Genomic DNA, 12,571 nt, shown 5'->3' with positions numbered 1-12,571 from the left:
GCTTCTTCCCCGTGCGGAACGTTGGCTCGGTCAACAGGTCTAAACCCTTCTGAGCAGGTGCTCGACCCCGATGATGCTTCAGCTTAGGGATAATTGATTGTCCAAAAGCTGAGCTTCAGCTCCAGCAATCTAGGCTTCTTCCCCGTGCGGAACGTTGGCTCGGTCAACAGGTCTAAACCCTTCTGAGCAGGTGCTCGACCCCGATGATGCTTCAGCTTAGGGATAATTAATTGTCCAAAAGCTGAGCTTCAGCTCCAGCAATCTAGGCTTCTTCCCCGTGCGGAACGTTGGCTCGGTCAACAGGGCTAAACCCTTCTGGGCAGGTGCTCGACCCCGATGATGCTAAACCCTTCTTGGGAGGCGCTAGACCCTCTGACGCTCGAGCCTTCTGGGCTAGCTGAGATGAGAACTTCCCTCTCTACGTTGGACAAATCCTTGAAATGACATGGTTAGTCAATCAAGACAGATTGCGCACCTGAAAGAGTTACTGGCAGCTTTACATAGTATTACTTCAGTCTTGCTTGGAGATGGAACGCAATCTACATTACTACCAGAGAAGGGAGCTTCAGCGGAGTGTCCAAGATGTTAACCTTAACCTTATTCAAGCGTGGACAGAACCGAAGCCCTAACCCGTGTCCAATATCATATATGCCTATCACTGAAAACGAATGAAAGGAAGATGTCTCTAAGGTGACACAGGCTTCCCATGATGTTACTAGACCGAACTCCGGAGTGAAGTCGAGACGGACAATGAGCGGATTCAAATTACATCGAATGGGCAGGGGGGAAACTGGCAGTGAAATGAGAAGAATCGCAATAGGGGATTGCTAAAGTCGAAATGGGTGTTACTTTAGAGTCAGATACATACAGAGAGAAAAAGTAAGAGAGAAATGAGACAACTGTCCATGCTCCACGGCCTTCCGTTGGCCATCATGCACTATCCCCTCTCAAGGCTAATATTCGACACAAGTCCCCAAATCTCTTGACCGGAACAATTGTGCACCTAAAATCTCTCACGGTATATCCCATTTCGAACATTGCGCGGCCTAATGTGCTATCTAAAAAGCGGTGCATAGGTTTGCCCTGGCCACAAGCAGATCCTGTCAGAGCAACCCAGTACAACGGCCCAAGCAGATCACCCCAAGTACCACCGATGTCAGTGTGTTTGAGTGCGGAAATGAGTGCCTGGGTCAAGTTCTTGGGAACATCGGTAAATGAGGAAAGTTTGTGAACAAACACGCGGAGAGTCATAAGGGAGGCAAGGCGTATGGATTCGTAAATATAGGCGCTATTGGTTTGAGCAAAAGCTGAACCAGCGTGGCGGTTGTGGTTGGAAGCATCGTTCGAAATGCCTGCATAGATTCTTGCAGCAGGTGGAAAGGACTCAAGCTCGGTTCGTAATGCTGTCAGCCTCGGTCCAAGAATTTCATTGCTTTCAGGAGTGGTTGAGGGACTGCCGAGAAATATCTCAATAAGATCTCGAGTGAGAATGAGAATTCTTAGTATTTCGGGAGTGCAGCGCTTTGACTGACGGACAAACTGGAAATTCTCGGTTGGGGAGTACAAAGGGCATTCTTGAAGCGGGATATTACTCTCAAGTGCGGTGCATACCTCTTCAAAATCGCAAATATAGGTTGTGCTAGGATAGGCGCCAGACAGAGCGCAGATCAAGAAATGCTGCCTGTTCCGGACCTGAGTTTCAAATTCAAAAATTCAAGCAGAAAGAAGGTGCTTACATGACGATGAACTTGCGCAGCATTTCCTCGAAACCGTCATTGGTCAGCGTATTCAGCCCATTCCTGTGCTTTACTATAGCCTCTAACCCCGCAGAATGAGCTCCTACTTCAATTGGAGCCCCGTCTGACCCGAAAGCCTGTTCACCTTGTTAATAGAATATTCCATAACGCCAACGTCCACGGTGGGACAAAAGAAGAGCATCTTACCCAGGTCCCACTGGTAAGGAAGGCTATGGAGGCCATAGTCCCAGATTGAGTAGCAGTTGCTCGGTTTGAGATAGTCTCATTGACGTAAGTGATAGAGGCTTGTTTCATCGCTAGAGCGACGGTGTGATCAAACCAACCTCGGACAGACGCCAAGAAGGCATATGCCATGTACAGCACAGCCATGCAGAGAGCCGGGTTGCTAACCATCTCAGGAAATACGACAGACTTGATCGGATTAGGAAGACAAAACCTTAGAGCTGCGTCCCCGTTAGATTCAGTGTAAACTTTCTTGCCACGCGTGGGCAGCTATAGTTCTTACTATATGCTTTCACAATGTTAATTTCAGCTAGCTGATGCTCCTTAAGACTGTAGCTTAGCCCCGGCATGCTATGAAATGGATCAAATTCTCTCTGCCCAAGATCGGCGATGGGCGACGAAGACAAGACTTGAAGAGCCAGATCGCGCTCATCGGATTCGAAGAATATAGAATTAGAGTCAATTGGTTGTTCGCGGCCGCATCTAAGGCAGAATTGATAACTAAAAGGAAGGTTTGCCATTTCTTCATGTAATAGACTAAGCACTTCCATTTGCTGGCAAGGAGGTTGTAGACACTTGCACATGTTGTCTTCGTCCTCAGACTTGGATTTGGCGGTGATTCGCTGTTTCTGCCTCGTAGTAGCCGTTAAAGTGACTTGCCGTTGGCGTCGTCGGTATTCTGTCATTGCATGAGAGCGCACAACACTCCGCTCCCGGGCGGTACTGCTTGTGCCCGACACAAACCGAAATACCAACGGTGGAAGGCGCTCGTTAGACATGGTTGTACCTATTTTTTGAGAGTAGAATGAAAAGAAACTCGTGCTCCCTGGTTTTATCATCGGCGGCCTTCGCCTCCAACATCAACAGCCGCCACAGCTGAATAGACAGCTTGATCAAGATACGCAACGCCGCATTCAGCCGCAGGGTGCGGTGCCTGGAATTCAGTGGAGAATATGCATAATACTTCACCCTGTATCTGTGAAATAAATTAAGTTGCAGTTTGTCGTAGAGAAGTGGAAGAAGAAGCCGGTTGGTCAGAGAACGCATCTGCGCTAAACCGTTTAGAGTAGGCGCTCATTCGAACACCGTGATTGGCCAATGGTCCGCTGGAGTAAAAGGCGTTTTCTTCGCCTCCTACGCAGCAGCCGTCACATCTTGATCCATACATGCAACGCCGCATTCAGCCGCAGGAGGTCTGGAATTCTGTAGAGAAATATGCCTTTCACCCTGAATCTGTGATATGAATTGAGTTGCAGTTTGTCGTAGGGCAGAGGAAATGAGCTGGTTGGTCAGAGAACGCATCTGCGCTAAACTGTTTAGAGTAGGCGCTCATTCGAACATCGTGATTAGCAATGGACCGCTGGAGTCTACGGGGCTATAAGAGTACCAACTCTTTCTCAAATCGGACTGAAGGCTCGGCTCAGTTGACAGCTGCACTTACGTTTGAGTATGTTCTGGGAGTACAGCGTTTATTTATAAACGCAGCTACTAACGGTTTGATATAGACATTAAACATTCCATAGCTTTTTAACTTGAAAGGATTGTTGGAGATGGCTACCCCAACCTCGTTTTCTAACCGAACCGCAATTGTAACAGGCGCTGCTGGTTGCATAGGCAAACCTCTTTGCTTTGCACTTGCACGAGCTGGAGCTAATGTTGTCGCGAACGATTATGGCTGTTCATCTGCCGGTGACGGGTCGTCCGCCATCGTCGAGGATCTTGTTAAGGAACTAAAGGCAGCTGGCCTCTCTGCTCTCGCCGACACGCACGACATATCCACAGATGCTGAAAAGGTGGTGGACTTGGCAATCAAGACCTTCGGACGGATTGACATTATTATTAATAATGCCGGCATCATAACCTATGGCCCCATTGACGCTCAGTCCATTAGTGCTTTCCGGAAAGTATTTGAAGTCAATGCTTTGGGCGCCATGGCACTCATTCATTACGCGTGGCCACACATGAAATGTCAGAAGTACGGGAGGATCGTGAACTTCTCGTCAGATTCTGTCTTTGGAATGCCCTACAGTAGCACCTACGTGTTGGCGCGCGGCGCGATGTTTGGTGTGACAAAGTCTCTCGCGGTAGAAGGTAAAGCCGACAACATTTTGGTTAACTCAGTCGGGCCTTGTGCTTTCTCACGGATGTGTGCCGATGTCATTGGGGATCTACCGACGGACCATCAGGATGCCTTCAAAGCCACATATACCGGCGAATCAAATGCACCGGCAATTCTAGCGCTGGCAAGTGAGCAAAATATTTACACGGGACAGACGTGGGTGTCAGGAGGTTGGGCTATGGGCAGGACTGCAATAATGTCGATTCAGGAGATCAAGGGACTGAAGACAGTCAGTGAGGCTTTGAAAGGCATGGACGTGTTGATGGACAAGGAAAGAGAATCCATTGAGCCGCAATCCATCGAGGATTATCTTTCTTTACGTGCTCAAGCGTGAGTAGGCTGTGGTAGTTCAATGATGTTGCCTTGAATCGCTTTAGTTGGAATTTTATGACGAGAGTTGACGAGAGTCTCTATAGTAAACAAGGATCACACGAGATCGCCCCGTGGTTAGGGTGTGCCCTTAACCTGGCGGGGGAGATTTGGCATTCATAACATATTTCACACAAACCCGTTCTTGTATTAAAAATGAGTTTCTTGTACAAGTTTAGATTTTATGTAGGGATCACGGCTCGTATTTCGGATATACAGACTTTTTGTTGTTCCTCGGAATATCAAATAAAACGAAAAAACTGAGACGTACACCAGTGTCTGACCTGAACGGGGAATCCGTTGGCCTCAATGCACTCTCCATGTGTTTCATGAAGACAGCGCCATTAATAGGAATATCTCCATCCGGGATATCAACAGCCGTCCATGCTTCATCCGGATAGAAATCTCGCATGCGAAGGCCAATATTTGTAAGGAGAAGATCACATAACTTCTCTTCCTTAAGATAAGTAGACATTCAATCTCTTGAGACTGGAACAATAGATTCTATTATATATAAGTAGCTGCAAGTATATAAGTAGACATTCAATCTCTTGAGACTGGAATAATAGATTGTATTGACAATCATCCAGAGTCTCTCCAACCCCTTCTTAGGTTCATTCTTCCGTTCTCACATCTTCACTTTCAACAGGAAAGCACCAAGGCACAGCACAGAGAAGAAGGTCGGTCGAATGTTTATGGAATGGTGGTGCCAGTACGAGGGTAATGACAATTTACGGATTTATGGACGCGTTACGCGGTAGCAAAAGATCCGACGTACCTTGGTTACAGCACAAATTAAGTGGGATAGGGTATCTACGAACATTACTAAGATCATCACTGACCACCAATATTTGACGGTGGGCATAAACCCCTACCCTATATTGAATAACCCCAATTTTCCAACTTCTCATAACTAGCAAGTTAAGTACGTGGTGGGAGTGTGGGAGTTGCGCTTGAAATTTCCACAGCTAAAAAGATCCACAATATAGGATTGCGTTACCGAGCCTGCAGGGTCATCGCTGAATATTTTATAATGATTCTTAATATTTCACTGTCATATTGAGCATGAACTTAAAGCCTACCGATGTGGTCCAACCCATTGCTTCTCACATCAACGTCATTATAATCGACAGGCCCCAAGAATTTCTTTAACTTATTATAAATTAAATCGCGGAGGAGACTCGACCTCTGATAAACGGAGCTCCGAATAATCTCCCCTCTGGATCGTGATCACTAATTGAAATGAGAACTGCTTTCCCTCCTGTGTCCTTTCCATACGCGTCCACAGCCTCATCCAGACTCACAAGTACAAACTCTTCGTCTGCCTTTGTTGTCAACTTGCCGTCCTCAAACCACACTAGCAGTTCGCGCATCATCTCCGTCATGTTCTCGACAGAGTAATTGAGAGAGTTGCACCCAATTAGCTCATGCTCCTTCCGATATGTCCGGAAAATGTCGAACGTGAGATCCGTACTTGCACCTTCCCTGGGAGCAGCGATCCACGCATAGCGCCCCTTGACCGCGAGCACGCCCAACGCGGCCTTCATCAGCCTAATATCTCCCACTGTGTCAATAACAACGTCGGCGCCTTTTCCATCCGTCAGACCAGCGACGGCATCGAGCGCCGCGTCCTTTACCACGTTGACATCGGTAATGTCGCGCCTGGACACCGTAATCACACGCCTGCAGCCGATCGCATTCGCGACCTGGACTGCGGCCGATCCGACCGCGCCGGTGGCCCCAAGCACGAGAACGACATCCTCCTTCGTCGCCCTGGCACGTTGGATGCACAGTAGCGCGGTCGTAAATGGAACACCGACACTGGCCGCCTGAAGATATGACAAAGTTTCCGGTTTCCGCATCACGGCCTCCTGTGGCACGAGACAATACTCTGCATGTACGCCGTCGATTGTAAACCCCAACGCAGGACCGCCAGTGCCGTACACGGGCTCTCCAATTAAGTCGTCCGGGCCGTCGACAACAGTGCCTGAGAAGTCTCGACCCGGGATGCGCGGATATGTTGTCATGGGGAAGAGTCCCTTCGCGTTCATTTTGTCGGACGGCTGGATCGAGGCAGCGTGGATTTTGACGAGGACGTGGCCGGGCTTGACGGTCGGCTTGGGCACAGCCTCAAGTGAGAGGGTTGGAAGCGACTCCAGGGAAGAGCGCGTGAGGCGGAGGGCTTTCATTGAGTGATGTGCCATGGTGCTGATAATGGAGAGAGAGAGAATCGGTGAGGACTTGGTGATGGAGGTGGATCAAGGAAAAGACCCATGACGTCAATGGCGCGGATCATGTCCCATCTTACGTTCTCGCAGGTGCGTACTTCAATGCGCCCGCGCTGAGAACAACGATGACAACATGATGATCAACTGTAATTCAGAAACATCCTCAATACAACTGAACTATGCCGTCAATAAATCTTGCGGTAAAAATGATTACAGTTTGCGCACCATGAATGTGTAGCCGCCATCCATAAAATTAAATTATTGGCAATTTCCAGTTTTCGATTTTGCCCACGCCTCGTCTATTTCTTCTTTTCCATTTCAAACTATTGAAGAGCAAGTACATCAGCCTACACTTTTTCTCGGATAAAGTGATAACGAATATCAATGTGCTTAGCACGGCTGTGGTGCGTGGGGTCTTTCGCAAGATTAATACAGGCCTGGTTGTCTTCGAAGATAACAGTCGGAGCGTTGGGTTTATGACCAAGTTCCTGCAACAGCGCTCGGATCCAGATCACTTCTTTGATCGCTTCACTAAGGGCCATACATTCCGCTTCCGTGGTGGAGAGAGCGACGGAATGTTTTTTTTATAGATTTCCACGAAACGGCAGCTCCTGCCAGCTTAAACAAATATCCGGTCGTGGATCGTCGAGTGTCTTTATTACTAGCCCAATCGGCGTCACCGTATCCTTCCAAATTGAGGGAACCGGTGCGGGTGAATAGAAGGCCGTGATCGACTGTACCCTTCAAGTAGCGGAGAACTCCTTGGGCCGCGGTGACGTGTCTGGCAGCAGGTTGGGTCAAATATTGACTGAGAATACCAACGGAAGCTGGAATATCGCAGCGATTGCCGACAAGCAATATCCTCTCGCATTTCAGATCACTCGTCAACGCCTCTGGCCAGGAGCCAAAATCTCTCAGCGTCGCACTTCAGCATCTCTTACCTTCCTGGAAAGTTATGGTATCCAAAGCGAGGCAAAAAAGGATCAATAGAGGATAGGGAGATACGATGCACAATGTGTGATTGGAAGGTGACGGATTCTGCCCGAGCGACGTCCACGAGCAACATGAAACTTCACCTTAACAGGCATGACATGGCGATGACAGTGGAGGGGACGACGGCAGAATGAGACAGCAATCGGTTGCTACAATGTTCAAGAAAAGTGCTAAGGATAACGTAGCGAAAATTTGGAGCAGAATTTGGTACGTTGGATGGTTCTGGATAATATGGCTTTCATGGCAATTGAATCCTCAGCATACCTACAGATCTTCAATGATCTACCAGATAAATGCAGTCGAAGCAGTAGTGTAGTTAGGTGAATTAAAAAAAAAGGAGTGCTCTCCCCTCTCTCTCTCTACAACAGGTTATGAGCGCTGCTCGGCGCTGAAGAGAAGTCTTACAACTCTAAATATGTAAGCTGTAGTTCAGGGGGCTGAACCATGCCTGAATGCATGAAATGCCATAGTAATGAGCCGCACAGTCGACGGCAATTTTCATGCATGGTTCAGGGTGGTGGTTCTGTATACAACGAATGCATGAAACTCTGAAATCGGGGACTTGCAGAGTAACTATGGGCTCATTCGAATTCCTGGTTTTTCTAAATATTTTAGAAATTTAGCTCTGATTTTTAGCAAGCAAACTGGGCGACTTAGTAATTTCGCGTTGCGCGGTAGTTTGTGAGAGGGTTAGGGACACTGTATTGGGTTTCAGCGTGAAATTTGGGGTGACACACTTGGACGGCATGAAATTAGGGTGACAATCCTGGACGGCATGAAATTGCATTGGGGTGACAGATTTAGAGAGCTCCACATGGGAGTGACACGTTTGGTTCTAAAGTCAGCAACTGCCAGGCATGGAAGTCATGCAAGCCAGGGAGGGGCAAGGTACACAAACGGCAGGAAATAATGGTCCCCCCCAACCACACCACTAAACCTCGTCTTCACTGTCAACGACCATTATCAACCGACATCCGTGCAGCATCATGTTTCAAGAAACTACGACATTTCGTTGCTCTCAGTGCGATCATGCACAATTCAGCAGCAAAATCAAGCTCTCGAAGCACCATTCCGATCATCACCGCAGAGTGACGAGTACTGTCGTCAATGGCGTATCAAGAGGGTAGCGGCAAATACCTATGTCCCAACCGTAATAGGGAAATCGCCTCGATGAGTACTCTTAGGCGTCACATGGCCCAGAATTGTCAAGGTTCAGCGCCTGCGCATGTTCATCAGGTGTAACGCACGATACACCAAACCAAAGGTGTAGGGCACGTATAAGTTATAGGAAAAGAGTGAACAAAGTAATACGATAGCCCGTCTTCAAATATATATTATTGAAGCCTGACCTCCTCCCTTTCCAGGATTAAAGGCCCCTTCTTATAGACCGACATTTGACAGAGACCGGGAGTTCCCTTGTTCACCGGAACCTTCCCACATGATGTCGATCTTACATCAATACATAGCAGATCTTCCTATACAGATCTCTCTTACTGTACATCTCCTTGTCATATGTAGTAGATTTCCCTTGTGCACATCTCCTTGTCATATGTAGTAGCTCTCTCTTACGCATATCTCCTTGTGTTTGTGACGGGGTGTTACAACTATTCCCCGTCATGGCCTGAGTCCTCACAGGCCTCATGCTACTCTGCTCGTTGACCTCGTTAAAAAACCCTCAGTATTAATATCTGCGCTCCCTTGGGAAAAGAGTGTCAACTTAATTCGCCAGGATTTAAGACTTAGTCCTGGACTTCCGCTTCAAAGCTTTACGTTCATAGGCCTTGATCACGGCCGTTGCATTGCCCATATCCGCTTCATCAACCCACTGGTTGTATTCTGACGGCCAGTCCGTCCACTTCACCAGATAATGTATCTTGCCTTTGATGAGTGTTTTGTCTTTGATTTCCTCAACCTCATATTCTTCCTGCTCGTCCTCCAATTCTGGCATTGTTAATGAATCGTCTACTTCTCGATATGGTTCCAGAAATTGGATTGGGAAAACGTCATGTAGTCGATCATATTGACTTGGTAATGCTAGCCGATAAGCTGAGCCTATTGACTCTCCTCTTCGGGGAAGTCAAACCATCAAGAATCATTTCGTGGGGATGTAGATGGGTGGAAAGAATTACAGCCCCGCGCTACCACGATGAAACGAAGTTCAGTGAAGTGGGGTAATTGGGGCAGTAAGAACCGACCACTTTTTCGACCACTTTTTCAATACACCAGCCCATCGATATCCTCATAAAAATGAATCAATCAAAGCCTTTATCATTAAGAATAATGTTGCAATGAAAATATAGAAAGTTGCCGAGATTTAATTGATTTTGTGCAGGCACCTTGACTATAAATCGTCAAAAACTATTCCGTGGCACACGATACATAAATGCAATTAGGCATTTACGCCATAATCCTCGGTAAGTTTACGTTAACTGAAAGACAGATTACTATGGAACAGTCGGACAGTCCGACATGCTTTATCTTTAGAACGAAAGCAATCGATAGCTCAGCACCAAGCTGAAGCCTTTCAGCCGTTCTAATTAATAAATGAAGGAATGCTTGATACACAAAATAATAAAATTTGTCACGCCTTATTACCTTGACAATCAGTCGTTCATTCGCCTGATTTATGTGTGCGGTGTGTTCTGCTCCGTAGTCATTTTGGAAATCAAACCCGTACAGTTGCTTGCCGCCGGAACCAAAATTCTTTCTGTTTCTCTACCAGCCAGAAGAAAAGGCCACTGCACATCTTAACTGGAACCAGTTCTCAAATATCCAAAATAAAAATGCTATACGGCGAAGAGGAATCCAGATCACGCCCGCGCCATCTCGTTAGAGCAGCGATCGGCACGGCACGTGCCAAACGTCGACAAGCTACTAGGGCAGTAAAGGTAACTGCACAATCTCAAAACAAGGAGTATAAAGAACAAATCATGGTTCTGTAAAACTCCATGTCGTTGGAAATGGCTGTTCATGATCATGAACAAGGTTCTTACCAGCGCGCTTTGAACTTCCTCAAGGTCAATGAACCAGAAACGAGGCTTGATATAAGCCTCTCTCTGAAATCGTTTCAACTCCTTGACGAGCAGGTGCATGCACTTTATGGCGACGCGAAGTATGTGATCAGTATGTTATAAACGGTATGAGGGTGAGTAACCAGCGATAGATATCCTCGTCTTCAATATTCGGCCATTGACTCAAGGGTCATCATCAATACGGTTCCATCAGCACTGCATAGTGTGTCAGCGCGCGGCTTGGAAGATTTGATTTCTCTTTCCGTGCGGGACACACTCATTCGACTTAACAAGGGTGATTTATGCAATAATGTTGTTCTTGTCGGAGACTCTGATTGTAGCATTGTGGACGAGCAAGGCAGAATCTCAAGAAAAACACCTGATGGAGGTCTCCAGTATATGAATGATGAGGGCAAAAACGCCTTGACCCTCATTATTGAAGCTGGGTTCAGCGAGTCGTACCAGCAACTGAAAAAAGACGTTAAGCTGTGGCTGAATCAATTTGAATGCCATACTGCTATGATCATATTTCTCACTGAAAATCCTAGATTTCGAAGTCCAACAAATGAAGGTAATAACGCCTGCTCGGTCACTGAGCGAGGATTGTTTGAAGGTGCCATGGCCAACGCATGGAGGGTTAGTCCATTTGGGCCGTATTGCTTCAGAGGCCATGCGTGGTTCGGAACCATGGCTACCGCAACCATTGAGGTACTAAAAAAGCCAACCACCGGCAGAATCAAAGCGAAGAAACACGTGAGCAGCAAAGCATAGCCTTGAAATATTCCGATGCTAATTAACACAATAGGAGGTCGTTCTCAACGGACAAATGATGGTAGAGGACGATCGTTTAGATTTAGGCCTAACTATTGGGGACGCATTTCCGCCCAATTGCGAGGAGATTGAAGACATCCGTGCAGAATCAGTTCTTCTTGCGACTAATTTGGTGCACAAGGTACTGGCAACTGGAGCGCATAACACTGCGAAAACTCGATTTTATAATTCATTCACGAGATAAAGCTGTCACAAAACTTGTTATTGGTGTGGTGCAGTCTTCAGAGGTGTGCTGGCCTTTGTCGTTGACAGACCTGGGAGGCAGACAAGTCGTTTAGGGCATTTAGGTTGTTGAGTCAGTATTGTTTCGTTGTCCGTGCGTAATATGGTGCGCGTGTTGAGTTTGTGTTAATGTCAAGGCTCAAAGCGTTGTGTTCTGATAAATAGAATTTATTGCAAAAAGGATTCGCTAAAGAAAGAGGAAAGGAAAAAGAAGAAGAAAAAGACAAGGGTTCAGGGTTCTATTTTACCTTATTTCGGTACAATCGGTAAGGAAAAGGAGGGAGAACCCTTGCCCTAACGATTTGTAGAGGTAGCAAGACTCAAACAACGAATTGGTCTCTGAATACGATCCTCTTAGTCATCCTGCTATGCGGTGGTTCTTGCTGTCAATTTGATGTGAACATTGACGCTAGTATGGCGCAATCACTCCTTAAGTCAAGCATCTGGAACTGCCTGAAAAAGCTGTTGACTCAATGGCGATATCATACAGTCGCCAAGCTACAAATACAAGCTCTAAGGTCTTGTCTTGGTTTTCGTTTTGGATCCTGTTGTTGATAACTCGCATAGTTGGGAATCGAAGCACATAGACCAGTCATGTCCACCAATGACGAAAACTTCGATCGCCGCACCGAGGAGGAGAAGAGCGCACAAATTTCTGAGAAAACTGATGAAGTGTCCTCAGACAGCGAGGACGAAAGCGTTTATGGTGCTATTGCTGGGAAGATGAACATCCCTGACGACTGGCCCCCATTGGCAGCTCATCCGCCAAAGAAGTATTACTTTTGGCAAGTCAATGGACCGGATAATATAGACCTTGAT

At 47.0% G+C, this 12,571-nt stretch overlaps 5 protein-coding genes across 5 annotated transcripts; 2 read left to right on the top strand and 3 right to left on the bottom strand.

Annotated features, from left to right (window-relative positions):
• Positions 1–930: 930 nt before the first annotated feature.
• On the bottom strand, positions 931–2,758 carry V1513DRAFT_428436 (uncharacterized protein; the record flags this gene model as incomplete). The annotated part of the gene is made up of 4 exons (XM_066896288.1): positions 931–1,681; positions 1,737–1,873; positions 1,944–2,200; positions 2,263–2,758. 4 exons carry the CDS (start codon positions 2,756–2,758, stop codon positions 931–933), a joined length of 1,641 nt encoding a protein of 546 aa, XP_066750335.1.
• A 651-nt stretch (positions 2,759–3,409) lies between these two features.
• V1513DRAFT_455307 (uncharacterized protein) lies at positions 3,410–4,877 on the top strand. The gene has a single exon (XM_066899481.1). The coding sequence runs from the start codon at positions 3,530–3,532 to the stop codon at positions 4,430–4,432; it is 903 nt and encodes a 300-aa protein (XP_066750334.1). The 5' UTR covers positions 3,410–3,529; the 3' UTR covers positions 4,433–4,877.
• On the bottom strand, positions 4,661–4,942 carry V1513DRAFT_428434 (uncharacterized protein; the record flags this gene model as incomplete). The annotated part of the gene is made up of 1 exon (XM_066896287.1): positions 4,661–4,942. One exon carries the CDS (start codon positions 4,940–4,942, stop codon positions 4,661–4,663), a length of 282 nt encoding a protein of 93 aa, XP_066750333.1.
• Positions 4,943–5,491: 549 nt separating this feature from the next.
• On the bottom strand, positions 5,492–6,796 carry V1513DRAFT_455305 (chaperonin 10-like protein). Its single transcript, XM_066899480.1, has one exon. The coding sequence runs from the start codon at positions 6,669–6,671 to the stop codon at positions 5,631–5,633; it is 1,041 nt and encodes a 346-aa protein (XP_066750332.1). The 5' UTR covers positions 6,672–6,796; the 3' UTR covers positions 5,492–5,630.
• A 3,252-nt stretch (positions 6,797–10,048) lies between these two features.
• V1513DRAFT_468337 (uncharacterized protein) lies at positions 10,049–11,939 on the top strand. Its single transcript, XM_066900123.1, has 4 exons — positions 10,049–10,621; positions 10,685–10,800; positions 10,852–11,452; positions 11,505–11,939. The coding sequence occupies exons 1-4, from the start codon at positions 10,472–10,474 to the stop codon at positions 11,712–11,714; spliced, it is 1,077 nt and encodes a 358-aa protein (XP_066750331.1). The 5' UTR covers positions 10,049–10,471; the 3' UTR covers positions 11,715–11,939.
• Positions 11,940–12,571: the final 632 nt, after the last annotated feature.

The sequence above is a fragment of the Lipomyces chichibuensis genome, assembly GCF_038497645.1.
Source record: "Lipomyces chichibuensis strain CBS 12929 unplaced genomic scaffold V1513scaffold_102, whole genome shotgun sequence".
Taxonomy (NCBI): Eukaryota; Fungi; Ascomycota; class Lipomycetes; order Lipomycetales; family Lipomycetaceae; genus Lipomyces; species Lipomyces chichibuensis.
This window is presented reverse-complemented; position numbering and strand designations above follow the sequence as displayed.

What these genes read in the sequence shown, in the direction of transcription:
- V1513DRAFT_455307 (XM_066899481.1), top strand. Translation starts at nt 3,530, where the DNA reads ATGGCTACCCCAACCTCGTTTTCTAACCGAACCGCAATTGTAACAGGC.
- V1513DRAFT_455305 (XM_066899480.1), bottom strand. Translation starts at nt 6,671, where the DNA reads ATGGCACATCACTCAATGAAAGCCCTCCGCCTCACGCGCTCTTCCCTG.
- V1513DRAFT_468337 (XM_066900123.1), top strand. Translation starts at nt 10,472, where the DNA reads ATGCTATACGGCGAAGAGGAATCCAGATCACGCCCGCGCCATCTCGTT. An exon ending in AGTATAAAGAACAAATCATG is followed by an intron (nt 10,622 to 10,684) that starts GTTCTGTAAAAC and finishes GGTTCTTACCAG; the next exon opens with CGCGCTTTGAACTTCCTCAA. An exon ending in GCACTTTATGGCGACGCGAA is followed by an intron (nt 10,801 to 10,851) that starts GTATGTGATCAG and finishes AACCAGCGATAG; the next exon opens with ATATCCTCGTCTTCAATATT.